Genomic DNA, 27,216 nt, shown 5'->3' with positions numbered 1-27,216 from the left:
CGTTTTTGACTATAGAGTATTTTTACTTCACCTGGCATGTTCTTGCATGTTTTGAACACACAAGATAATTACTTTAAGCTCTTTAAATTCACTTCAGGTTGATGATTTTAAAGATGGATTTATTTTAATTGGAAAAGAGATTTTATTATAATTTTTAATTTTAAATTTTTAATGTTTTTTTCCCTGAAGTTACACAAATCTTTATCTTTTATAACTCACTTTAATTTGGGTGGATTTCAGTTTAAATTTTAGGGTTTGTTATCTTCATTATATTTCTTGCTTTCTTTTGCCTGAAATTTCCCATGAGTAAATTTCAGGCAAAATTGGTAAGACATTTTTTTTTTATAAGTAATGTGGAGAAAACTTTTCTTAAATGAATGTTGCCACAGTGTTCATTAAAATTTATAAACTTTATCTATGAGGAATATTTCATATTTTGAGTTAGTATTTTTGATTTAGTTTTTTAATGAATAGTCAAAGCAAATGAAAAATAGGTGATTCATAAGATATAATCTAGTTTTCTTTTTTCCTCCCCAAATATGTTGAATTTTATTGACTTTTTAGCAGAAACATTTTAAAACTAAACTAAATTTTAAAATCCATGCTGCATGACCAAAGTGTTTCTAGAAAAAATACAACTTAAGTATAATAAATATAGTAATAGATAACTTTTTTTTTACCACCAGGCATTTCATGTGCTTTATACATATTAACTCATTTGATTTTCACATAAGTGTTATTAGTTAGGTACTATTTAATCTTTTTTTTTTTCCAGATAAGAAAGCTGAAACATAGAAAGTTTAATAAGTAAGTTGTCTAAAATCACACCGTTAGTTAATGATAGAGCCAGGATTTTAAACTCAGCAGTCTGTCCTGGTACCAAATTTTTTAATCGATTCATTCTATTGCCTCTCTCATAAATATGTATTTAATATTTAAGATTATTACTGTTTTGTTACACCATATTACAAAGTCTTTATGCTGAAAAATATATAATGATTTTAAGGTTTATTCATTAATAAATTTATTAATGAAACAACTTATTGAGCATCTACTATGTGGAAGCACTTTTCCAGGCACTAGAACACAGCACTGGAATATTGCTGAGGATGCAGCAATAAACAAAATAAACGACTATCCTGACTTTCACTGAGATTATCCTACTGATAGTTATAGAGAGAAAGAGGAAAAGAGTAAATTGCCATGTTTCCTTTATTGACTATTGGGTAAAAATGAAAATAAGTATGATGTTAATGTCTTTAATGCCAGCAATTTATAAATCATTAATTTATAAATTTCAGGTAATACAGCCCTAGAAAATATTATTGTAAATAGTTAGAGATACTAGGAGATTTTTTTTCTACTGCTTTATTTTCAGATAATACTGCTTTGTGGAAAAGTGAAACTAGTATTCTAAGTAAGAAAGATATTGAATAATTCAACATTTTCACATAGGCTTGATTACTATGTCATGGCTCATAGGGGAAATGTGCCTGGATTAATTCTTGCTGCCAAATGTTGTCATTGGAACATTAGAAAAAATAATGAAGTAAAATAAGATAAAGCTGTAGATATTTTGCTTGTAGAAATGTTTTTCATTATATACTTAGTGAATTCTTTGGATTCCACTAGATGGTGCTAGCTTACTCTTTAGTTTTGAAATGCAACACAATGCCTAGAACAAAGCTGAAAGGGATTTTGCAGATCTGCTAGTCTAGGCTTCTTAGTTTACAGATGGAAAAACAGACCCACATAGTTTTCGTCTAACTACTGGCAGAGGTGGGGCTAGAATCCACATTTCCTGATTCCTGTTTCAGTATTCTTTTTTCCGTACAACCTGTATGATCCTGAAGGACTTTTGCATTGAAATTGAAAATCTCAAGTGTAACTCAGCATATTTGTACGTAACTGTCGAACATAGCAATCATTGAGCAGCTAAAGGAGGTAGACCTTTACCAAACACTTTTTTAGTGAAAACCTCCAGCCTAATTCAACATCTTTAGTATTGCTGTTCCTTACAGGAGAGTTTTTTCCCCCTGTGGCAGGAATGTTTTATTAGACCATTGGCTCATTTCTGTGGGAAGAATTCTTTGAAATAGATATTTGTAGCAAGTATAGCCAAATGCTAATTTTGCCATGGGCAATGGCCTTTTGAGGGATAAACATAGTTGGCTTCAATTTTATTTTGTGGGACCTAGGAAACTTTTAAAGGGCTAATAAAGAATATTTTGAAGCAGTAAACTCAAGAATATTTAAGCAATCCTTTATATTTATTATATTTAAGCCCTTTGAAAGAGACTCTTGAATATTTTTGTGGTTATTATTTGTTTTGTTTTAGATGGGTAGTAGAAGAAATAACAACTTTTACAGGGAGAGAATTATTTTCTTAGAGATGTTGAGGAAGTAATGGTGTTCTAACGTAAGTCTTGCTGTAAGTCTGTTTTGCTCAGTTTTCATCCTTTATTTGACAGCGAAGAATTTCTAAGATTAAAAGAAGAAGGGGGGGAATTTATTCTAACTTCCTTCCCACCTAGATTCCTCCTTTTGATCCAGTGCACTGACTGGATCAAATTACTGTTTAATCAGTTGTGTATAGACTTTTCTGAGTATGTATTAATATCCTATTCCTTCTTCAAGGTTTAGCTCAAACATATCTCTTTGAAGCCTTATTTGGTCACCACAGTTACAGGTTTCTTTTTTTGTTTGTTTGTTTGTTTTCAGTTACAGTTTTTTAACTCCTTGTTTTTATTGAGGATAATTGTTAGGAAACAATAACTATCATTTTTAGTACCCAACACGTGAAAGTGTTGTAAATGCTACTTTAAAATATTATTTTTAATCCTCCCAATAATGTGAAATCACCCCCACTCCACAAAAAAGGAACAAAGGATCAGCGTAGTTAAGTAACTTGCTTATAGTTGTATAGCTAGTTTTCAAATAGGCATGTGTTACTGAAATTCAGGACTGCCTGCCTCAGAGCCTATTCATTATTGATTATTCAATACTGCCTGTTGATTAAGTGGAGTACTTGTCATGTTAGCAGAGTCCTGGAGAAAAAGTTATATACATGACACCCATGGTGTTTGTAGATTGTAGATCTTCATTCTCATAGCTTTTTTAAATTTATTTTTTTGATTTAAATATTTTTGAGGCCATGATATTTGGTGCACACAAATTTATAACTGTTATATGTTTCTGTTAAATTGACCAATTTTATCATTTTTAAATGTCCCTTTTCAACTGTATTAAAAGTTTTCTGCCTTAGTCTTCTGTGTCTGACATAATCAAACCAGCTTTTTTTTGGACTCAGGGCCTTTCTAACACTCTTAAAAGTTATTGCGGACCTCCTTCAGACAGCTTTCATTTATGTGGGTTATATCTATCAATATTTACTGCATTAGGAAAAAACAAAATTTTTGTATTAATTCAAAGTTTAAGACAATAAAGCCTTTGCATTCCTAACAGTTTTAGAATAATAAGTGTATTTTTTAAACAAAAAGATACAGTGAGAAAAGGGTCATTGTTACACATATTTGCAAATCTCTTTAATGTCTAGCTTAACACAAGACAGCTGGATTTCCGTATTTCCTTCTGCGTTCAATTTACTACAGTATCACACCTCATGTAGTTCTCTGGATAACTCCACCCTACACTCTTGAGCAAATGGGAGTGGAAAAGGCAAATAACCTCTTAGAATTATTATGAAAGTAGTTTTGACTCCATGGAACCTTTAAAGGTATCTCAGGATGGGGACACTGGCCCACACTTTGAGAATTACTGTTTTAATATTTACATAATACATCTTTTTCTGTCCTTTTACTTACAATATTTCTACAAGTTCTATTTTTGGAATTTTTGTAATGTAACATAAAAATTTGTTGTTTTTGTTCTTGTTTTATCTAGGCTGCCTGACAAATTCAAGCTTTGATTTGTAACCTTTAGTCCCTAATAATTAAGTGTAATCAATAAAGTTCAATTATTGATATATTTGAGTTTAAAATTACTCTCTTACTATCTGATTCTATTTGTTCTTGTTCTTTATTTTTTTTTATCTTGCCTTCTTTTGGTTGAGATTTTAAATTATTCCATTTTTCTTTTCTATCATATTACCATTTTTATATTATTTTACTATCCTTTTGGTTTACTATAGATATTACATCATGCCTTCTTTATTTACCAAATCTAAGTTTATTTAGCACTTTCCTCTCTTTTTTCTTTTTTTTTTAAACATCTTTATTGGAGTATAATTGTTTTGCATTGTTGTGTTAGTTTCTGCTGCACAACAACGTGAATCAGCTATATGTATATATATATCCCTATATCCCCTCCCACTTGTGTCTCCCTCCCACCCCTCTAGGTGGTCACAAAGCACCGAGCTGATCTCCCTGTGCTATGCAGCTGCTTCCCACTAGCTAGCTATTTTACATTTGGTAATGTATATATGTCCATGCCACTCTCTCACTTCATCCCAGCTTACACTTCCCCCTCCCCGTGTCCTCAAGTCCATTCGCTACTCCTGCGTCTTTATTCCCGTCCTGCCCCTACGTTTATCAGAACCATTTTTTTTAGATTCCATGCATATGTGTTAGCATATGGTATTTGTTTTTCTCTTTCTGACTGACGTCACTCTGTATGACAGACTCTAGGTCCATCCACCTCACTACAAACAACTCAATTTCATTTCTTTTTATGGCTGAGTAATATTCCATTGTATACATGTGTCACATCTTCTTTATCCATTCATCTGTCGATGGACACTTAGGTTGCTTCCATGTCTGGCTATTGTAAATAGTGCTGCAATGAACATTGTGGTACATGGCTCTTTTTGAATTATGGTTTTCTCAGGCTATATGCCCAGTAGTGGGATTACTGGGTCATATGGTAGTTCTATTTTTAGTTTTTTAAGGAACCTCCATACTGTTCCCCATAGTGGCTGTATCAATTTACATTCCCACCAACAGTAGCACTTTCTCCTCTTTTCCAAGGCAATTCTAGGGTCTTAGAAAGCTTAAACTTTATTTACTCCCTCCCAACTTAATGTGCTATTGTTGTTGAGTATTTTAACTCTGCATGTTTATATATGTATCTATATGTGTGTTTCAAATGCCTTAAGACATTATTATTTTATAAAGACAATATCATTTGGATTGATCCATTTTTTAAACCTTTCCATTGATCTTTATTCTACGTTTCATCTGTGATATTCCTTTCACCTGAAGAATATGCATACACACACACACATATCTCTGTTTATGTATTTTGAGATATATACTTACCATTTGGCATGCATTTTCTGCATTGTGAATGGATTTTATTTTATTATAGCTTTCCTTGCCTAGGGTGATGTGCAACAACCTAATGGTTGATCCTTAGAAGAAAATTTCTTTTTCCCCTTCTAAGATATATATATTTTTTGGCCATTGTTTTCATCAGTTTACTCTGATGTTTCTACTGTGGTTATCTTAGTATTCACCCTGCTTGAATTCATTTTGCCTCTTAAATCAGTGGCTTGGCAACTTTATTCAGTGTTGAAAAATTCTGAGCTACCTACTTACCTATAGATCTAGATCCAGGTATATATTCCCACTATATTCTATAATCCCCTTATGCTTTTATAATTCTCTTACATTTCTTTTGCATCTCTATACATCATTTTGGATGTTTTCTTGTGACTCAAATTATGGTTCACTAATTCTCCCTTCAGCTGTGTCTAATATAATGTCCAATCCATTCATGAAAGTCTTGTTTGTAGTTGTAGATTTTCAAGTTTAGAACTTTTATTTGCTTCTTTTATTTAGTGTTCAATTCACATTTTTATAGTATCTAATATGTAAGTTTCCAATTTTAATATGTTCAACAAAGTTTTGTTAATTTCTGTGTCTGGTAACTTCATTATCTGGATACCCTGTGGATAGTTTCTATTATCTGTTCTCTTGATTTTTGTTCACATGATGTTATTTCCTTGCTTAGTTTTTTGTCATTTTACAGTCAGAAAATACTAAGAAAAACAAAACTATAGAATCAGTTTGAGGCTATGATGTTATTATTTTCCTCCAGAGGTCTTTATTGTTTAAAACTGCAAGCATTAGTGATCTATGTGCAGCTAAATCCATGTTTTGCTATTGATATTATTTAAAGTTTGGCTTCAGTACCTTGGGAGCTATTCCATATTTGGATTAATGTGTAGCACATAGAGGTCCAACCAAAAGTAAGGTAGGGATTTGTTAGGCCTCTTTTGCTGAGAGCTCTGGAGCCCAAATTTTGACACCCTGATGCCGCAAGCTTTCCTTTCTCAGAATTAATAGATATCCTGAATAATGTGTTCACTTCATTTCTTCTGGAACTTAATCCTCTTATTCTATAATACCATTTTAGTTCTTAAATGCCTTCAGCAGCTATGTTTATATTTGTTTTCTCATTACCTAGTCCGTCTTTACTGTAAACAGAAAGCCTTTGCTACATTTTCTATTTTCCCCTTCTCTTGTCTTCTTTTGACTTATTTGGTATTTCCCCCCTCATTTTCTCTTTTGTCTCAATCTTTTGATAGTTAAATACTTTATTTAGTGGTCACCGTAGAAATTATAAAATATACTCAATTTATCTCAAGTTAATTGGTATCTTTACCTCAAATTTCCTGACTTATATGTGTTTGTTTTTCAGGATTTTAAATGTATATTATTTATTTATTTATTTATTTATTTATTTATTTTGGGGGGTATGCAGGCCTCTCACTGTTGTGGCCTCTCCCGTTGCGGAGCACAGGCTCCGGATGCGCAGGTTCAGCAGCCATGGCTCACGGGCCTAGCCACTCCATGGCATGTGGGATCTTCCCGGACCGGGACACGAACCCATGTCCCCTGCATCGGCAGGCGGACTCTCAACAACTGCGCCACCAGGGAAGCCCTTAAATGTATTTTTATTTAACTCTTCAAGCTATACATTATGGTTATTTTATACAGTCAAAGTTTGATCATATTTGCCCATATTTATTGCTTTTATGCCTGTTAGCCTTTTCATTTAAGATCTTGGATCTCTTTTCTTCTTCCTGATATAGATCCTTTAAAATTTCCTCTAGTAAAAGAACTAGTTTATGGAAGATAATTTTTCTGTAAATGTGCTTACTTAACATTCATTGTTAAATCATAATTTAACTGGGTGTATTTTTATAAATTGAAGTTTATTTTCTTTCAGTAATTCATAAATATCATTCTGTTACTTTTTTACTTTCACTGTTGCTTTAAGAAGTCAGCTGTGTTAAATTTTGGAAACTTTGAGGGTATTTTCTATGTCTTTTCAAGTATTTTTTTTCTTGTTATTCCTGTTATGAATTTTTATTCTGATGTGTCTAAGCATGGATTTCTTTTTAATTCATCCTCTTAGGGTCTGATGCAATTATTGAATATGTGATTTTCACTTTAAAAATTTATCTGTTAGCCATTATCTCTTCAAAAAGCTTTTTTCTTCCTCATTTTGTTGAAACGCTACACATATATTAGATTTTCTGACTCTTGCCTCCATATTTCCTATATTCTATCTTTCTGTCTTTTTTTGCTGCCTCTAGTTACTTTCTATATACCTATATTCCAGTGAAAAATTCTGACTTGCTGTTAATCCTGGTCATTGAGTTTTTAATTTGAATTAATTCTGATTTTCACATGGGTCTGGTTTTGCTGGGATTTGTTATTTCTGCTAACTCTTACTTATGGCATCTTATTTCTTTGTGTTTTTCATGTGATTTTTTTTTGTCACCTGTTTATTTCCCTTGGAATCTAAGCTTTGTGATTATTCCTAGTTATGAGATTAAATTTTGTTCTTTAGAGATTTTTCAGATGCAAAAGGACACAAACAATCTAGAATGATTTGTGCTACATTTTTGGTGGAAGTTTTCTGATTACCATGAAAATGAATTTGAGCCATAAACCTATGGGAGAGTCAGCTTGTATTTATTATTTTAAAGGAGGATTTTTTTCCCCTCTTACTGAGATTGAGATAGGTAGTTTAATTTCCTGTCTTCAGTTGGGTGTAGCTGATTGGGGTCCAGGTTTACTTGGAATTGTCTGTCATACTTGCCTCCTATTGGTGAATTTTAAGTTTTCTTTCTTCAAACTGTGAGGGTATAGAAATTGATCTTCATATTCACCAGATTTAACAAGTTTTCTTGCACTGAAAACTGGCTTTACTGTTCTGCTTGCTTCTCTTTGCCTACCATATGTATTTAGATTTTGGACTAAGAATTCTTTGCTTTCTTAACAGCTCATTTGGAAACATTTAAAAAATGTAATTACTGTTTTTAGTTATTTTCAGGGGTGAAGACCACAGTATCTGAGCAGAAATTTCTGAAAATGGAATTTTGTATTTTTTTCTAAGTAACTTTTAATCTAATCTACACAATTAATATATGCTTATTGTCTCTAAATTATGATGTGAAATGACAAGATAATAAGCCATATGCCCACCATCCAGATATAGCCAGTATTGGTGAGCTTTCCAGATTGTTTTCTATCCATTTTAAAAATCACTACTATAATATTTTTTGTAATTAACTTTATTCACTTAATAAATCATGAATAATTGTACATGTCATAATTTAAAAAAAATATTCTAGTTGAATTTATCAAGTAAATGATACTTGAGCAGAGATTCTGTCTATATCCTTTTTCTATTTCTATGAGGACACAACACAGTCTTAGGACTTGTAGAATGAGTTATGAGTTTTATATTACAAGTAAAGCTATTTTTGCAAAATACAGATTTTCATATTTCTTGTAGAAGTGTGGAAACTATAAATGCTTTACATATGTTAACAGAAAAGATACTTCATGCCTATTATTTCAGGAAATTAGAAAAAATTGTCATATATAACTATTAAGAAAATAAAACTCTAATAAGCCTAGCTAACACCTGAATAGAAATTCAAAACTCTTTGAGGAATAACAAATATAAAATGGTAAAAAAAAAAAGTCCTCCTTTATGAAGGAGGCATATTTATGAAAAAAATGTGATCAAGATAAGAAATCACTTGAATGAACATGATCTATAACAATTCAGACAATGATGCCAACTTTTTCTATATAAATAAATGTACTTAGGGTACAGTTTAGTTAAAGAAGGTTTAGATAATTAGTTAAGTAAAGTTTAATTAAACATGAGACAAAGCTTAATAATACCTGTGATTATTAGGGTATATATAAAGAGATGGGCTCTAGGCATATATTTTATATTCTAATAGTAAAGTAACAGTTAACTTTTTAGTACTTCTTTTGAGATGATGCAGTCAAAACTTTATCACTACTGAAATAGAATTTCAACTTGAATTTTTTAAAAGTACAGTGATTTATAAAGTAATCAATTGTTGAAATATATTAAGGTATCATAGAATAATCTTTTGATGATCAAAAATCATACACACGTGAATTACTGGTTGGAAACATTCATTTTCAGCAAATTTTCCTGCAGTTTGCTAAGATGGGACATACTTAAAAGCTCATGAAAACATTGCTAAGCAATAGAGCAGGAAATTATATGAAAATGTTTTGATTTCAAAATTTTAGACTGTTAGCTTCCTCATACTACTAATGATAAAATTATCTCATTTACAATTCCATCTCCCCCTAATAATTTTGTCAATTATAATATTTTTGTTGTTCAGTGATTTATAAAAAGATGTGCTTTGATTTATCCATTTTAGGCAATACTAACTCCTCTATAAGAAAATAGAATAAATTAGGATATTTACACTTTTTCCAATCTTCTTTTCCCTTCACAATTTTTGTTTTTCACATCAGGATTTATGACATCAAATCAGGATTTATGACTCTATCTTATCTCCTCTGGCAGCATTAGATCTGTATGAAAATGGGTCAATACCGGTCTTTTTTTTTTTTTTTTTTTTTTTTTTTTTGTGGAACGCAGGCCTCCCACTGCTGTGGCCACCCCCGGTCGCGGAGCACAGGCCCCGGACTGCAGGGCCGTGGCTCACGGGCCCAGCCGCTCCGCGGCATGTGGGATCCTCCCGGACCGGGGCACGAACCCATGTCCCCTGCATTGGCAGGCGGACCCTCAACCACTGCGCCACCAGGGAAGCCCAATACCAGTCTTTTTTTAATGACAAACTGCTTCTTTCATCTCCTGCTTGTCTGGATTACATAGTTCATTAAAACTCTTTTTACATCTTATTTTTCAAAGAAGGACTAGTGGATGCCATATTCCCTGAATTCTTTCACATTGAAGAGTATCTGTCAGTTGCCTTCATACTTGAATGAAAATATAGCTGTTCATTCTATTTTGGGGTCACATTTTCACTTGATATTTCATGGACATTGCTTCGTTGCATTTTGATATTGTGTGTTGCTGTGGTTAAACTAGAGGCTAACTTGATTTTACTCCCCCAAAACTGGTTTCTGCCCAGATACCTGAATAGTATTTTCTTTGTCCTTGATTAATAAATTTAGCAAGACGTCTTATTGTCAATAAAACCACATAAGTTTTTTTGTGGAATATAATGTCCTTTTCAAACTATAGATTGTTATTTCTTCATTTCTGAAAATTTTTGTTTTCTATATATTCGAACATTTTTTTGGTTTGGTTCTATTTTTCAATCATGGATGATCCATATTTTGATTGACTTTATCTGTTATGTCTATTTTTATTTAATTACCGTAATCTTGCTGCTTTATCTTCTGTTTCTTCACATTTTGTTCTCAGTGTGATTATCTCTTCTTGTGAGCAACTCAATCTTTAGCTCTCTGTCCTGTACAACATTTTTTCTAAATTATTTTTTAGTTCTGTCATGGTGTTATTTTGGTCCATTTGTTTACCTACATCTGTTATTTTAGTATCTTTGAATTCTTGTTACATTAAATTTCTGTAAATGTTTTTCCCTAGCCCAAAACATTTTCAAACATATTTTCTTCTTTCTCATGTTTTCTTCCGAATAGGATCCATACTATATTAGTTATATACTTTGGTGAAGCAGAGTACCCCCAAATTTAGCAATTTAAAACCAAAGACATTTATTACCTCCTATTTTCTGTGGATCAGGTATCTGGAATTGCCTTAGTTGGTGGTTCTGGCTCAGGGTCTCTCTTGAGGTTGCAATGAAGCCATCAAACAGGACTGCCATCATATCAAGGTTCAGTGAGGCTGAAAGATCTACTTTCCATCTCACTTTTCCCTTTAAACCTTTGATCTTAAAATCTAAGAGGTATGCCCCCCTGTCTATGTACAGTGTTCCCACACTTTGGCTATCTAACAAACCCTTCTGATGGATGACAGCATCAGGTTTTCTCATTTTTCTTCAGTTCAATAACCATTTGGTGATGGTGGTGGTCAGGAATAAATACAGAATAACAGTTCTATTCAGTACTTGCTCTGATTTTTTTCAAATATATTGTTTTAAAAATATTATAGAAGAAGTGCATTCTCATTTAAAAATTTTAAAAATAGAGAAGTATACAATGTAAGCAGTGAAACTTTCTCTGCTTACCCCGTTCTCTTTCTTACTTTGCAGTAGTAACCACTGTTCACAGTTGCTTACAAATCAATCCAGACCTTGTTCTATGCGATACAATTAATAGATGTGTAGATTGAAAGTCAGGTATATTCAATAGCTAAAAGCCTATGTATGCAACTTAGGTTTTACATACAGTAGTACATCATGCACATACTTCTATGTCAGACTACTTCATGTTGAAGATTATACATATTCATTTGATAGATACTCCATAATTTATTTAACTATTCACTACTGATAGACATTTAACTTTTCTCCATTTCTTTGTTTAAATAATATGGCAAGGAATTAATCTATATATTACTTCATAGTTGTGTGTATGTGTGTGTGTTAGTATATAATGGATTCCTAGAAGTAGAAATGCTCAGTCAAAGATTCCTTAGTATCTGAGGCTTGAAATAATGATAATTTCACTAGATTGGAATCTCTGATGGGTTGTTGAATAGATAAGTGTAACTTCTCTGTATATCGATTGATAATCATGGTGTCTTAATACCTGAAGTTAGCTGATAAGCTTTATTTAATTCCTCCTAGCCTAACATGCCACACACCGATGGTTGTTTCTTACATATGTAGGCAGCCCTAAGGTGGAAACACGTGTGACATGTTCGAGGGAACAGCCAGGAGGTCAGCATGTTAGAATGAACCAAGAGAAGGGGACAGTAGCAGAGGATGAGTTCAGAGATAGTGTTTCCATTTTAAGGACTTTGGAGGATCTTCTCTCCATTGTCAAATATCTAAAAAGTAGTCTACACTCACTGTCTTCACTTCCACTGCACTGTGGCTTTCATCCTGTTTACTCCGTGGATGCCTCTAGCAAAAGTCTTTGGCTGCTTCACTACTTGTCAAGCAGTGGCCTCTTCATACTCCTTTGCCCACTCTGACTCACACTGTTGACCATATATAATTTAGTGTAAATAAAAATGCCTTTGATAATTGTAAAATGTACCTTTACTAATCACTCCCATCATCACAGAATCTCATCTGCCTTTTCCTCTCCCAATTGTTCTGCTTTATGTGCTATTTCCTTTAATTTTTAGCTTTTGTACTAAATCCTTTACCTTTCTTCAGTGTGTAACCTAATATTACACAGGGTAGTAACTACAGAGAACATATGTAGTCCAATATTCAATCTAATAAAATTTTCTAGATTTTTAATATCTTCCATGAAATTTTTACAGACTTCCTCAGCATCTCTTTCCAGTGCTAACTATGATGACTTATTTAAACAACCTCCTCAGTTTTTTTTTTTTTTTTATGGCCACTGAGCTATAGTCTAAGGCTCCTCTGATAGTTTTTAGATTGGAATCATATTGATTTTAAGTTTATCTGGGTAAAAAGGAGGCCACTTGTGACAATCTTATAATACCAGAAGAATATACTAATATTTTATTGGTTTTAATACAGTTGCACCTACTTCATTTGTGAATCTAAGGTAGATATTTCAATGGTAGAAAAATTGTATTCTGCAATTACATTCTGTAATTACATTCTGCAACAATCTTAACCAAGCATTGAAAATTCAAAGACCCTGGAATTGAATTGAAAACTGTTATTTTTTCAATGACTCCTCCCTCTCCCTTGTTCCATTGTCAACTGAAAATAAAACATTCAGCGCCCAATGTATGACTTCTAGTATTTTGTTCAATTTTGAAGTGATATATAATTAAGTCATTCAAAAATACGTCTCTTAGGCACAAGTTTAAATAATAATACATTTTACACTTACACATTTTTCACCAGGAAATTGGGCTAAGTCTTGTCATTAGGAATATTAGAAATAAAAAGATGTAGTTATTTAGAAAAAAATTGAAACTCTAGAGTCTGGATGAATGTATGATAAAGTGATCATGGAAATTTTTTTCTTCCAGGTGGCTTAGAATCGTTGAAAAATCTTCAGCAACTAATTGTGGACCATAATCAGTTAATTAGTACAAAAGGTCTTTGTGATACGCCTACCATTATATACCTGGATTGCTCACATAATCATCTTACTGAAGTTGAGGGCATTGAAAACTGTGGATTGCTCCAAATACTGAAGTTACAGGGAAATTATCTAAGTGAGGTAATTCCTTTGAATTAATTGATTTCTGTGATTAACACAGCATTTTTCTTTTGCTAGAAATATCAATCATACATTTTAAATGCATTTTTAACTTTTATTCTTTTTACTTATTAGCTGTATTTGATTTCCAGTTTAAACTATTATATACTTTTCACTATTTAAAACATGTTCAACATAATTACAATATTTTATAAGAAATCTAATTTAACATTACTTTTTTATAATACTAAAATATAATAAATCATAACTTTTCAGTTATGATTCAGTGTGTAAGTGGGACCAAATTTATCTGAAATTCTAATTAAAATTTGTCACAAAGTATTAAAGAAATGCTAACTATGAAAATCATTATTGGAAATTTTATTCATACTAAAATTCTCATAATATTATACTTTGATTTATGATATGCTGTTTACCAGAATATGTCTGTTGTTAGTTTTGGTAGGTTTATTGTTTTAAATTTGGCTAAATGACAAAAATATTTTGCTTAATATAAGCTAATAACCCAAATTTAAATATAGCTTCCATCCTTGGAGAATCATGTTCTTCTAAGAGAATTGCACTTGGATGATAACAACATTTCAAGTGTGGAAACATTTTCTTCATATTGGCTGCCTTTACTACAAATCCTGAGTATCTCTCAAAACAGGTAAAAATATAATTTGCTTAATTAAGCTTAAATGCAGTGAATGATTAACATAAATGTGTGATCTTCATAATAAGTAGAAAAGCTGTTAGGTTTTTCCAGTAATTCAAGGAATGTACATTACAATAAATTGGACATAAATTATAAATATAACTTCATAGAATTAAAAAAATTAAAGTGTATTGACATATCCTCAAATTTTAGTAGAATTTTAATTGTCACTTATTTACTCATTTTGTTTCTTCTCAAAAATGTACTTATGGAAATCTCTCAGGGCAGGTTTGTTTATATTTGTAAAGATATAGTTCTTGGAAAATACAGGAGGTAGTTAATTTAATTCAGAAGGATGTCTCATTCTCTCAAATGGTACTTATTAAGTCCTGGAAGAAAGATTTTTAATCTGCTCTCAACTTGCATGTCTTTTTGTAACTGTTAAGATTGATTTAAATTTGATTTCCCTAAGGATATAACATAACACTTAAAAAAAATACCTTAACATTAAGTTGATATGGGTACCTGCCACAGAAGATCCATTTAAAACCACCAAACATCTGGATCTTTGCAGAGAATAAATGTCTAAAACCAAAACAGGAGCACAATATGTGTATGTCTCCCTCTGTTTAATATTTCATTGAGACCTATTCGCCCTAATATGATTAATTTGTTCATCAAAGGCACAAGGAGTAGGGGAAAGGAGCTATCTTTAACAAGAAGTTGCTTCTGTGAGTTATACAATTCTTGCAAAACAAGTGAACAAGACAACTCAATGTTAATATATATGTACCTGTCCCCTCCCAAACGTAGTTTTCTCTCAATTTCTGTCACAATAGTGCTCGTCCTTTGAGCATATATGTCCTAAATGATTTAACTTACACCTATTAAATAATTCTGCTATTTGACAGATCAAAAACTGAATCTGTATTTTTAAATTCCCTCAAATTATTTTAATCACATCTAAAATATGAAAGTTGATTTGTCTTTAAAAGGATATTTACCCCGAACAGCGCTGTCAGATAATACTAAAGTAATTTGGGCCATCACAAACTTATTGGATCTTTTCACAATATTTTTCAGGTAAGAAATACAACTTCAATAGAAATACTCAGGTATGCTTTGGACATATGAAGTAAATCACTCAGTAATTAACATATCTAGTATATTTTATAGAACTAGATCTCAAGCCACATTGATAAGCATAATAATTTTTAAAGAATTTAGAAAATATTTAAATCAAGAACATCTTTTGAGAAATAATGCCTTTATTTCTTTGGACAATTTATGCCATCAAAGAAATATTCTGCTTTTAAAAATTAAAATTAACACTAGCTGATAGACTTTTGCCCTATCAATATGATGTGCCTTGTTTCTCATATCAATCTGATATGACCAGGAATTTTATAATTTTATAATAAACTGGACTATTAAAAAGTTTTTAGAGTTGAAAACAATAACTGGGATACTTAAACCAAATAATCCATATTTATAATTTTGTTTGTTTAGCTTTATAACATTTGGATATTGAGGTGGTGTTTGCCATTTTAGGGGATACAAAACTGAGTACCATATGTCCTGACCCTCAAAAAAATCTCTTAGATGTAAAATAACAATTTGTTGAACCTAGCTATATAAAAAAGTGGTGAAATTATTATATAATATATGCTATTTTGAATTTTTAATAATATTGTCATTTATATTTGAAGATATTTTTAATGGGTCTCTCAAAGCTCTTTGCACAAGTAACCTCCTACCATTTCCAGTAGGATGAAAGAATAAGTCCTGAGGACACCAGGGAAATGTGATTGATAGAAATGAACATATAGAGTAGTGAAATTATTTCCTAAAATTGTAGTGAAAAATTATCTTCAAACTTGGGATTTTTCACCATAAGCTAATATCATTAATTGTAGAAATTACCCATTTTATATTAAGCTTTTACATGTGCATTGACTTTTTAAGAACTATTTTAGGTTTGATAAAGCTCAAGGTCAACAGATCTGGGTTTGAATTCTGAATCTACAACTTATCTGTCAGTTGACACTGATTAACTCTTTTCTCACTACCTGATCCTCAGTTTTTTCACTTGTAAAAGGGGTGGTAACACCTACCTTACCTATTTTATAGGATTTTAATGATTACCCAAAAGGAAAATGTATGTCAATACATTTTGAAAACCTGAGAAGAATTTTATAAATGTGATATTTGGATTTGTGTGTGGTATGTCTTTTAAATTGTATGTGTTTTTCTTTTAATTTTTAATAAATACTTTCATCACGAGGAAGAAATTATGTGCCCATATGCTTTTTTCCAACAAATGAAATACATATAAAGAATGATACTTAGTACATATTGTTTGAAATACGTGTTTCATCCTGACTTCTGTTTTAAATTTTCATTAGGACATGTGACTGTTTTAAGTTTTTCTCAGCGGAGTTCTAACTGGAAGACTTTCCAGCTTCATAAGCCTTTCTACTTCCAGTGAGACTCTAAGTAGGAGCAGAAAGTGGAAACTATTACCCATTGGCTGCTCATTGTACAAATCTTTTGCTTTTTGTCGTCTTTGAAATTTATATCTTTTTTATGCCCAGGGCTAATGTGACAAGGTCAAATGGTATTAGGTTTTCACTAATGTCCTTTGTCTTTCTGGTTTAAATTTTCTTAGAAAAAATATACACAGAATGTCAGTAAAAGGAAAAGTTCTAGAGGTTAAAATAAAAACGATTCTACTATTAGGTTTCTACCATCCTAATGGTGAATAAATAGCCAGTTTTCTTGATTAAAATTTCCAAAAAGGAACATGATTCTAAAAGCATGGTTATCTGAAAAGACAAAATTTCGATATTATGAAAAATATGTGGTCAAACCAAATATTTCTTCACCTGATGAAATACTTTATTTTTGCAAAGGGAATTTTTATTTTTAATTCTAACACTTTATTGGTTATTTTTAGTTAATGTCTTCATATAACCTATATGTTACCAAATATTGCCATATAACCTATTGGTTAAAAACATGAGATATTCTGAAAAAAGAAAACTCATTATCTATTAATCTTTCAAAATCCATTTAGTAGGAGGGTAAAGATTTAGCATTAGAAATATACTAATGGTAAAAAAGAAATAATTTTCTTTTAATAAATACATTTATTATCATTATATTTTCACTTAAATAACTTAAATTTCTTACTTGTAGTAATGATCTAGAATGCCTGAATAGGAAATGTCACAAAACTAGGACTTGAACGCACTAATTACATATTGACAAAGTTTTAAGTTTCTTTTTCAGTGTACATGTGACATTTCAGTAAATTTTTTCTTAAAGAGTGTGTGTACAAATAATGAACTGTATATGCAAGTGTAATGTCCAATATTTGATCACTTTTTCTTTTATTACCTTGGATTTTTCCCCTGGAAATTGTTTTTAAGAAGCAGTGTTATATAGGTAGTGTAAATAGTAATATTGTACTTAGGATTGGCTACAATCAGAGAGGTCTTCCAGACTCCTTATTTAGTCTATTTTATCATCAGTAGCATCTTCTGTCTCTCTTCTAATGCAGAACAGGATAATACAGGAGAGGAGTTAATGTCAGTACAAGGGTTGGCTTTGTGCCATGAGGCTTCCAGTCACAGTATTATCCTGTTAGCTTCTGATCTTAGAATAATAGTACTTTTTTTTTCCTACCGTGACAGGGTGTTGGTAGAAATAAAGATGTAAATATCTCTGCCAGGTAAACTGGAGGGACAATATAAAAAAACCAAGAAAGTAGAAGTGGAAACTAATGCATACTTTTTTTGTACCAGAAATACTCATTTAGTGGAAGTATATTTTTAACATATATGTATCTTCAACATTTATAGAGGGGATTAGTTCAGATTAGTTTTGCATTTGTGATGAGAATATATTTTATACAAAGTAAATTTTATCTTGTTTAAAGATTTAGATGAACTAGCTTAATTTTTATTGCCAAATAGCTAGGGTAATATGATATTATGTAACAAAGTAAGTGTAAATTTGTCTTAGTTGGAAATGTAAATCAAACTAAAATTAATTTGCCCTTCATAGCTTTTGTTACCAATACAGTGAATATTTTCAGTATCACTTATGTTCCTTGCTTGGATATGGGGTCTTAATGACAATTGTATCTTAGAAAATGATAGAAACTTTTAAAAGTAGTAGAAAAGTTTATTATTATTAGAATTTGAACATGCTTGTTTTAATAACGAGTATTAATTTTAAAAATTAGTATATTTCTGCCAAATTTAAGTTTATTCTATCAATAGAAAACAGTTACTATTATGTGTTCCTTAAATGCATATTTCCAATTTAAAAATAACCCCAGTGTAACCTTGTGCACTTACAGAACTTATAATACTTTTAATCTAGTAAACGAAACCTTTTTTAAATTAGAAACAAAACTAGTGACTCTAATTAAAGTTATATTGCTAAAAAGTAAAAATACATATTTTTTATGTTTTTACCTCTTAATGGTTTGTTAAATGTTTGAGCCAGAAAAAAATACATAGAAAATATGAATTCTGTGTAAATTTGGCCATATGCAAAGACAAAACAAAACAATAACAACAAAAAACCCATTTATTTTTATTTAAATACCAAGTACACATTAAGCTTCATGATAATTATGATTGATACTAGCAATTCCATGATAACATCTCTTTAGAAATAAATATAAATCTTTCATTATAGAATAAATACTTAAAATCTTATAATTACTGCATTTTTAATAAGTACTGTTAGTAAAGATTATATTATTGTATTCTATTGTGAAAATGCAATTGTATATAGTTATACATTTCTGCCAAATTTATAACTTATAACATTATATAATTGTGTCATATAAATATATAATTACATCAATAATATTAAGAACATTCCAATTTAAAATTTTTATAAATTCCATTTTGGTTTTCAGCTTGACAAAAATCATACCACTTTTTCATTTTGTTTCTTTGGAAAAACTAGATGTCAGCAACAATTGTCTTTCTGGTAAGTTTATAGTAATATATAATTGTTTTTTAAATAATAGGCTTTTGAGTTTCTGTTCCAAGTATGGTAAGGCGTTGTTTTGGGTAGATGAGTTAATGGCATTTACAAATAACATATCTATACAAAATGGTGTAGAGGAGGAAAAATTTCCTCTACCTTCTCAGGCTAAGCCTGAGAATTAAACTGATGTAAGTCAAATAAACAGAAAAAGAGAATACAAGTTTTAATTGTTTTTTTTTTTTTTTTTTACATGTACATGGGAGTTCTCACAAGAAAATAAAGACCCCAAGAAGCAATTAGAGTTGAACTTACATAGTGAGCTGGACAAAGAGTAGTAAATTGTGAAAATGTGATGAGGCAGAGGGGCTTGGGCTAAGGTAGTTAATTGGATGGAAAAGTGACTAGGAAACAAAGGCTAGTTTAACAGGTTTGTTTGTATACATATCTCTTGGCCTGGACTTCCTGTCCTTGTGACAAGAATGTCCCTTTGCTTCTGGTATAGGTCGAATATCTTTCACATAGGAATTTAATCTCCTGCTTTGAAGAAAAAGAAGGAAGGTCAGAGGGCCCTTGCATCTGCTCTTTTTTAAGTGCCTTTAACTCAAAATAGTCAAAATGCCAGAATGGCGTACTGAGGTGCGGTGTATTCTAAACTCCTTCAAATGTGTGGTGAAATAATTTAATTCAAAATTTCTCTCCACTTTTAAAATCATATTACTTCCATATCTTTCTGGTAAACCTGGGGAAATGTCAGAATTCTTATTTAAAATTCATATATTTTTTACCTATGAAATGAATAGGCTAATGAAGATAAGTAAACAAACTTGTGTTAAGTTGTTGACTCCTAACCAGACATCCATTAAAAGTTTATTAAATTAAAGAATGATGAATTGATTTGGTTAAACAGTCCCTCCCCCCAAATTTCCCCATCCCCATTTTCAGCCAGTCCCCTCATAGAGACAATCACAGTTCTAAATTTGTCACCATAGGTTAAATTTGACTGTTGTACATCTTTGTATTAATGAGATCAAATAGTATTTGCTTGGCATTCATGTGACATTCCACCACATCAGTTCAGTTGTTTGTATAGGTAGTCTTTTTTTTTCTGAAGTATAGTCCTTTGTATAAATATATTACACTTTGTCCATTATCCTGTTTATTGATATTTTAACTGTTTGCTGTTTGAGGCTACTATGATTACAAAGTTCCTATGGAAATTCTTGTACAAATATTTTTGTAAACATATGTTTTCAGTTCCCTTGGGTAAATGTTTAGAGTGTAGTTACTGGATAATAGAGTAGGTGCATGTTTAGCTTTATAAGAAACTGTTAAAACTGTTTTCCAAAATAGTTGTAACATTTTATTTCCCCGCTAGTGATGTGTAAGAGTTCCAGTCGCTCCATTCTTACAGGGTTTTTAGTATTTCATTGTGTTATCTCATTATGGTTTTAGTTTGCATTTCCCTGATGGATAATGATATTGAACCTCTTTGCATGTATTTATTGATGATTTCTGTATATTCTTTTGTGTCTATTCATGTGTCTTACCATTTTAAAAATTTGGTCATTTGCCTTTTATTGATTTGAATAAATTCTTTATATATTCTGGATGAAATTATTTGTCAGACATGTTTTGTGGATGTTTCTCCCAGTCCCTCTTTTACCTATTAATTTTGTTAATGATATCTTTAGATGAGCAGAAGTTTTCAATTTTGGTGAAACTTTATTATTTTTAATAGTTTTTGCTCTCTGTATCCTTTGTAATATTTTTCTACCTCCAGATTGAGATGATTTTCTATGCTTTCTTACTTTCTTGTAAGAAAGTAAGAAGTCTTGTACTTTAAGTTTTTACTTTTAGGTCTGTGATCCACCTCAAAGTAATTTTTTATGAGAGGTTTGAAGTAGAGGATGAGTTCAGTTTTTAATATGGATATTTAGTTAACTGTTCCAGCAACATTTGTTGAACGAACTATTTTCACCATTGAATGACTTTGATGTCTTTGTCAAAAAATTGATTTACATTTTGCCTATGTTGGGATGTGTCCCTATTAACTGATTTTCTCTTAATGATAAGTCATATTTTCCTATTTTTTTATGTCCAATAATTTTTAACTGTATGTTGAACATTGTTCGTAGTACAGTTTGCTGAGTCTGGCTGTTGTTGTCTTCCTTTTAAAGGATATTAAGTGTAATTCTGGCGGCAGTTAAAGTAGTGGTGGATAATTTTGTTGCTGTCAGCCTTAATTTCACTCCCTCCTAGGACAAGTCATTTTAGTTTTCAACTCTCAGTGCATGCCCCTACCCCAGGGCATTGTCTTCACTCCTAATGCATGGTCTTTCTGGATTTTAGCTGCATCTCTTAGCTATTCAGTTGAGTCTCATCTGACGGGGCTGAAATTCCAATGTCTTTCACTGCTGCATGAACTATAATGTCATCATTCGGCTTTTAGCCTGATAGCAGGTTATCTCTGCTAGGTTTTTCAGAGTGTTCCCCTGCCTGTAACTCCTAGCACTCCAAGGACCTGTGGCAAATCCTCACATAGACTTCTTCCCCCAATTTCCTCCCCCCAACATATGCACACACAGTTTCTTCTCAGAACTTTTCACCATAAATTCCAGCTTCACATCTAAACTGTGCCTCCTCACTCAGCAAAACAGCCTCTTTGCTTGGTTTCCACTTTCTTGCTCTAAGGTAAAATGTATTTAGGCAGAAAACCATTGTGATTGTCAGCTCACCATTTGTGTTTCCCTTTTCTCTGAGTGAGGCTTAAGAACAGGTGCTTCATGTTTATTGCTCAGTTTTATGATTGTTTTCTGTGGGAGAGTAATTCTGGTATAAATTACTCTTAATGTATCCTAGATTGACCTACTATTTTTACTTTTGAAAGTATAAATATAATTCTGTTTAGGCATACGTTCAATTTTACCACTATCTTATTACTTTTTATTTTACTTTTTTAGATTTTGTATTTGCAATCTGGGACAATCTGCTCTAAGCCCTTTACATACATTGTCTCATTTAATCCTCATCCTATGAGATAGAGATGAACCTGAATCATCAAGCAGTTGTATGATTTGCATAAATTCACACAGTGGCTAAATGGTAGAAATATGTATTTTGACAGCAGAGTCTATGTTCTTAATATGGGCTCCTTTTAAAAGCATATCATATTCTGCAAAATAAATATTTTTGTTGCCTTTCTTTAATAGCTAACCCATAAATAAAATGGTCATTGATTTATGATTATTTTTCGTTATCTGTGATAACTTTCATAATAATTTTTATTGTTTATTTTCTATAGATCTTACAAGTGCCCTAAGGTGGTTTGATGCATGCTTTTCTCTCCATGAATTGTCTCTCACTGGAAACCCACTTCTTCAAGAAATAAACTGGAGGTAAAGAAACAATGTTGCACCCTATGTACATACTTTATTATAGTTGCAGAGAACACAGTTCGATGAAAATTGTTCTGTATATACTAATTACTTGGGAAAAGTTAATAAAAAATAATTTAAAAGTTATTCAAAACAAAGCAGTTTTGTAAAAATAGTTTAAAAACTATCTTCTACCTAAAATAATTTTTGTACATGTATGAACTAATGAAAATTTGAAATGATAATTTTGATCCATACCATGGATTATGTGACACTTTTAGTATGATGTCAACTTAGGTTTTGTGTTTATAGAAAAGACATTTCCTGGGAATAACTTTTTTTTTTTTTTTGCGGTACGCGGGCCTCTCACTCTTGTGGCCTCTCCCGTTGCGGAGCACAGGCTCGGGACGCGCAGGCTCAGCGGCCATGGCTCACGGGCCTAGCCGCTCCGCGGCATGCGGGATCTTCCCAGACCGGGGCATGAACCCGTGTCCCCTGCATCGGCAGGTGGTCTCTCAACCACTGCGCCACCAGGGAAGCCCAGGGAATTACTTTTTGAGTCATCTAAATCCCATAGCTTGCTATTTAAAATTATTTCCTTTCTGCCAGTAATTTGATTTTGTTTTATTTTCTTAAAAGAGAAAGTTGGTGTCTGTTAAAGTATGTATTATAAGTATATGTGAATTCATGCCTCTATTTGGAATATTGCAGTACCTAGATGTAAATGAAAAAAAATTTTGTGATTTTTTTTTCAACTTTTTTTAAAAAAAATTAATTTTTAAAAATTTTTGGCTGCATTGGGTCTTTATTGCTGCCCGTGGGCTTTCTCTAGTTGCGGCAAGCGGGGACTACTCTTTGTTGCAGTGCACGGGCTTCTCCTTGCAGTGGCTTCTCTTGTTGCAGACCATGGGCTCTGGGTGTGCGGGATTCAGTAGTTGTGATGCATGGGCTCAGTAGTTGTGGCACATGGGCTTAGTTGCTCCATGGCATGTGGGATCTTCCCAGACCAAGGATTGAACCCGTGTCCCTTGCATTAACAGGTGGATTCTTATCCACTGAGCCACCCGGGAAGTCCCGTGATGTTTTTTTTTTTTTTAATTTAATTTAATTTATTTTTTTCTACAGCAGGTTCTTATTAGTCATCAGTTTTATACACATCAGTGTATACATGTCAATCCCAATCTCCCAATTCATCCCACCACCACCCCCGCCCCCCGCCACTTCCCCCCCTTGGTGTCCATACGTTTGTTCTCTGCATCTTTGTCTCCATTTCTGCCCTGCAAACCGGTTCATCTGTACCATTTTCCTAGGTTCCACATACATGCGTTAATATACGATACTTGTTTTTCTCTTTAGACTTATTTCACTCTGTATGACAGTCTCTAGATCCATCCACGTCTCTACAAATGACTCAATTTCATTCCATTTTATGGCTAATACCCCATCGTATATATGTACCACATCTTCTTTATCCATTCATCTGTCGATGGGCATTTAGGTTGTTTCCATGTCCTGGCTATTGTAAATAGTGCTGCAATGAACATAGGGGTGCATGTGTCTTTTTGAATTATGGTTTTCTCTGGGTATATGCCCAGTAGTGGGATTGTTGGGTCATATGGTAATTCTATTTTTAGTTTTTTAAGGACCCTCCATACTGTTCTCCATAGTGGCTGTATCAATTTACATTCCCACCAACAGTGCAAGAGGGTTCCCTTTTCTTCACACGCTTTCCAGCATTTGTTGTTTGTAGGTTTTCTGATGATCCCCATTCGAACTGGTGTGAGGTGATTCCTCATTGCAGTTTTGATTTGCAGTTCTCTAATAATTAGTGATGTTGAGCAGCTTTTCATGTGCTTCTTGGCCATCTGTATGTCATTTTTGGAGAAATATCTATTTAGGTCTTCTGCCCATTTTTGAATTGGGTTGTTTGTTTTTTTAATATCAAGCTGCTTGAGCTGTTTATATATTTTGGAGATTAATCCTTTGCCATTGATTCATTTGCAAATATTTTCTCCCATTCTGAGGGTTGTCTTTTCGTCTAGTTTATGGTTTCCTTTGCTGTGCAAAAACTTTTAAGTTTCATTAGGTCCTATTTGTTTATTTTTGTTTTTATTTCCATTAATCTAGGAGGTGGATCAAAAAAGATCTTGCTGTGATTTATGTCAAAGAGTGTTCTTCCTATGTTTTCCTCTAAGAGTTTAATAGTGTCTGGTCTTACATTTAGGTCTCTAATCCATTTTGAGTTTATTTTTTTGTATGGTGTTAGGGAGCTTTCTAATTCCATTCTTTTCCATGTAGCTGTCCATTTTTCCCAGCACCACTTATTGAAGAGACTGTCTTTTCTCCATTGTATTTCCTTGCCTCCTTTGTCATAGATAAGTTGACCGTAGGTGCATGGGTTTATATCTGGGCTTTCTATGCTATTCCATTGATCTATATTTCTGTTTTTGTGCCAGTACCATATTGTCTCGATTACTGTAGCTTTGTAGTATAGTCTGAAGTCAGGTAGTCTGATTCCTCCAGCTCCGTTTTTTTTCCCCTCAAGACCACTTTGGCTATTCGGGGTCTTTTGTGTCTCCATACAAATTTTAAGATTTTTTGTTCTAATTCTGTAAAAAATGCCATTAGTAATTTGGTAGGGATTGCATTGAATCTGTAGGTTGCTTTGGGTAGTATAGTCATTTTCACAATATTGATTCTTCCAATCCAAGAACATGGTATATGTCTCCATCTGTTTTTATCATCTTTAATTTCATTCATCAGTGTCATATAGTTTTCTGCATACAGGTCTTTTGTCTCCCTAAGTAGGTTTATTCCTAGGTATTTTATTCTTTTTGTTGCAATGGTAAATGGGACTGTTTCCTTAATTTCTCTTTCAGATTTTTCATCATTAGGGTATAGGAATGCAAGAGATTTCTGTGCAGTAATTTTGTATCCTGCTACTTTACCAAATTCATTGATTAGCTCTAGTAGTTTTCTGGTGGCATCGTTAGGATTCTCTCTATATAGTATCATGTCATCTGCAAGCAGTGACAGTTTTACTTCTTCTTTTCCAGTTTATATTCCTTTTATTTCATTTTCTTCTTTATTGCCATGGCTAGGATTTCCAAAACTATGTTGAATAATAGTGGTGAGAGTGGACAGTCTTGTCTTGTTCCTGATCTTGGAGGAAATGCTTTCAGTTTTTCACCCTTGAAATGATGTTTGCTGTGGGTTTGTTGTAAATAGCCTTTATTATGTTGAGGTAGGTTCCCTCTATGCCCACTTTCTGGAGAGTTTTTATCATAAATCGGTGTTGAATTTTGTCAAAAGCTTTTTCTGCATCTATTGAGATGATCATATAGTTTTTATTCTTCAATTTGTTAATATGGTGTATCACATTGATTGATTTGTGTATACTGAAGAATCCTTGCATCCCTGAGATAAATCCTACTTGATCATGGTGTATGATCCTTCTAATATGTTGTTGGATTCTGGTTTTTTTTGTTTTTGTTTTTTTTTACATTTTTACATGTATATTAATCAGTGATATTGGTCTGTAATTTTCTTTTTTTGTAGTATCTTTGTCTGGTTTTGGTATGAGGGTGATGGTGTCCTCATAGAATGAGTTTGGGAGTGTTCCTTCCTCTGCAGTTTTTTGGAAGTGTTTGAGAAGGATGGGTGTTAGCTCTTCTCTAAATGTTTGGTAGAATTCACCTGTGAAGCCATGTGGTCCTGGACTTTTGTTTCTTGGAAGATTTTAAATCACAGTTTCAATTTCATTACTTGTGATTAGTCTGTTGATATTTTCTATTTCTTCCTGGTTCAGTCTGGGAAGGTTATACCTTTCTACGAATTTGTCCATTTCTTCCAGGTTTCCATTTTATTGGTATAGAGTAACTTGTAGTAGTCTCTTAGGATGCTTTGTATTTCTGCAGTATCTGTTGCAACTTCTCCTTTTTCATTTCTAATTTTATGATTTGAGTCCTCTCCCTCTTTTTCTTGATGAATCTCGCTAATGATTTATCAATTTTGTTTATCTTCTCAAAGAACCAGCATTTAGTTTTATTGATTTTTGCTATTGTCTTCTTTGTTTCTATTTCATTTATTTCTGCTCTGATCTTTATGATTTCTTTCCTTTTACTAACTTTTCATTTTGTTTGTTCTTCTTTCTCTAGTTCCTTTAAGTGTAAGGTTAGTTTGTTTATTTGAGATATTTGTTGTTTCTTGAGGTAGGGTTGCATTGCCATAAACTTCCCTCTTAGAACTGCTTTTGACTCATTCCATAGGTTTCGGATCATCATGTGTTCAGTGTAATTTGTCTCTAGGTATTTTTAAATTTCTGCTTTGATTTCTTCGGTGATCTCCTGGTTATTTAGTAATGTATTATTTACCCTCCATGTGTTTGTGTTTTTTACTTTTTTCCCCCTGCAATTGATTTCTAATCTCATAGCGTTGTGGTCAGAAAAGATAATTGATATGATTTCAGTTTTCTTAAATGTACTGAGGCTTGATTTGTGACCCAAGATGTGATCTATCCTGGAGAATGTTCCATGCACACTTGAGAAGAAAGTGTAATCTGTTGTTTTTGGATGGAATGTCCTATAAATATCAATTAAATCTATCTTATCTATTATAT

General features: G+C 32.3%; 1 protein-coding gene across 1 annotated transcript in view; it reads left to right on the top strand.

Annotated features, from left to right (window-relative positions):
* Nucleotides 1–27,216, top strand: part of LRRIQ1 (leucine rich repeats and IQ motif containing 1) — a 182,739-nt gene that overhangs the window by 32,467 nt on the left and 123,056 nt on the right. The window contains exons 10-13 of the mRNA XM_060113615.1: nt 13,384–13,577; nt 14,099–14,226; nt 19,151–19,224; nt 22,526–22,619. Coding sequence (XP_059969598.1) covers nt 13,384–13,577; nt 14,099–14,226; nt 19,151–19,224; nt 22,526–22,619 — 490 coding nt within the window. The remainder of the gene's footprint in view (nt 1–13,383; nt 13,578–14,098; nt 14,227–19,150; nt 19,225–22,525; nt 22,620–27,216) is intronic.

The sequence above is a fragment of the Mesoplodon densirostris genome, chromosome 11, assembly GCF_025265405.1.
Source record: "Mesoplodon densirostris isolate mMesDen1 chromosome 11, mMesDen1 primary haplotype, whole genome shotgun sequence".
Lineage (NCBI taxonomy): Eukaryota > Metazoa > Chordata > Mammalia > Artiodactyla > Ziphiidae > Mesoplodon > Mesoplodon densirostris.
The sequence above is the reverse complement of the archived record's forward strand: the minus strand, read 5'-3'. Positions and strand labels throughout refer to the sequence as shown.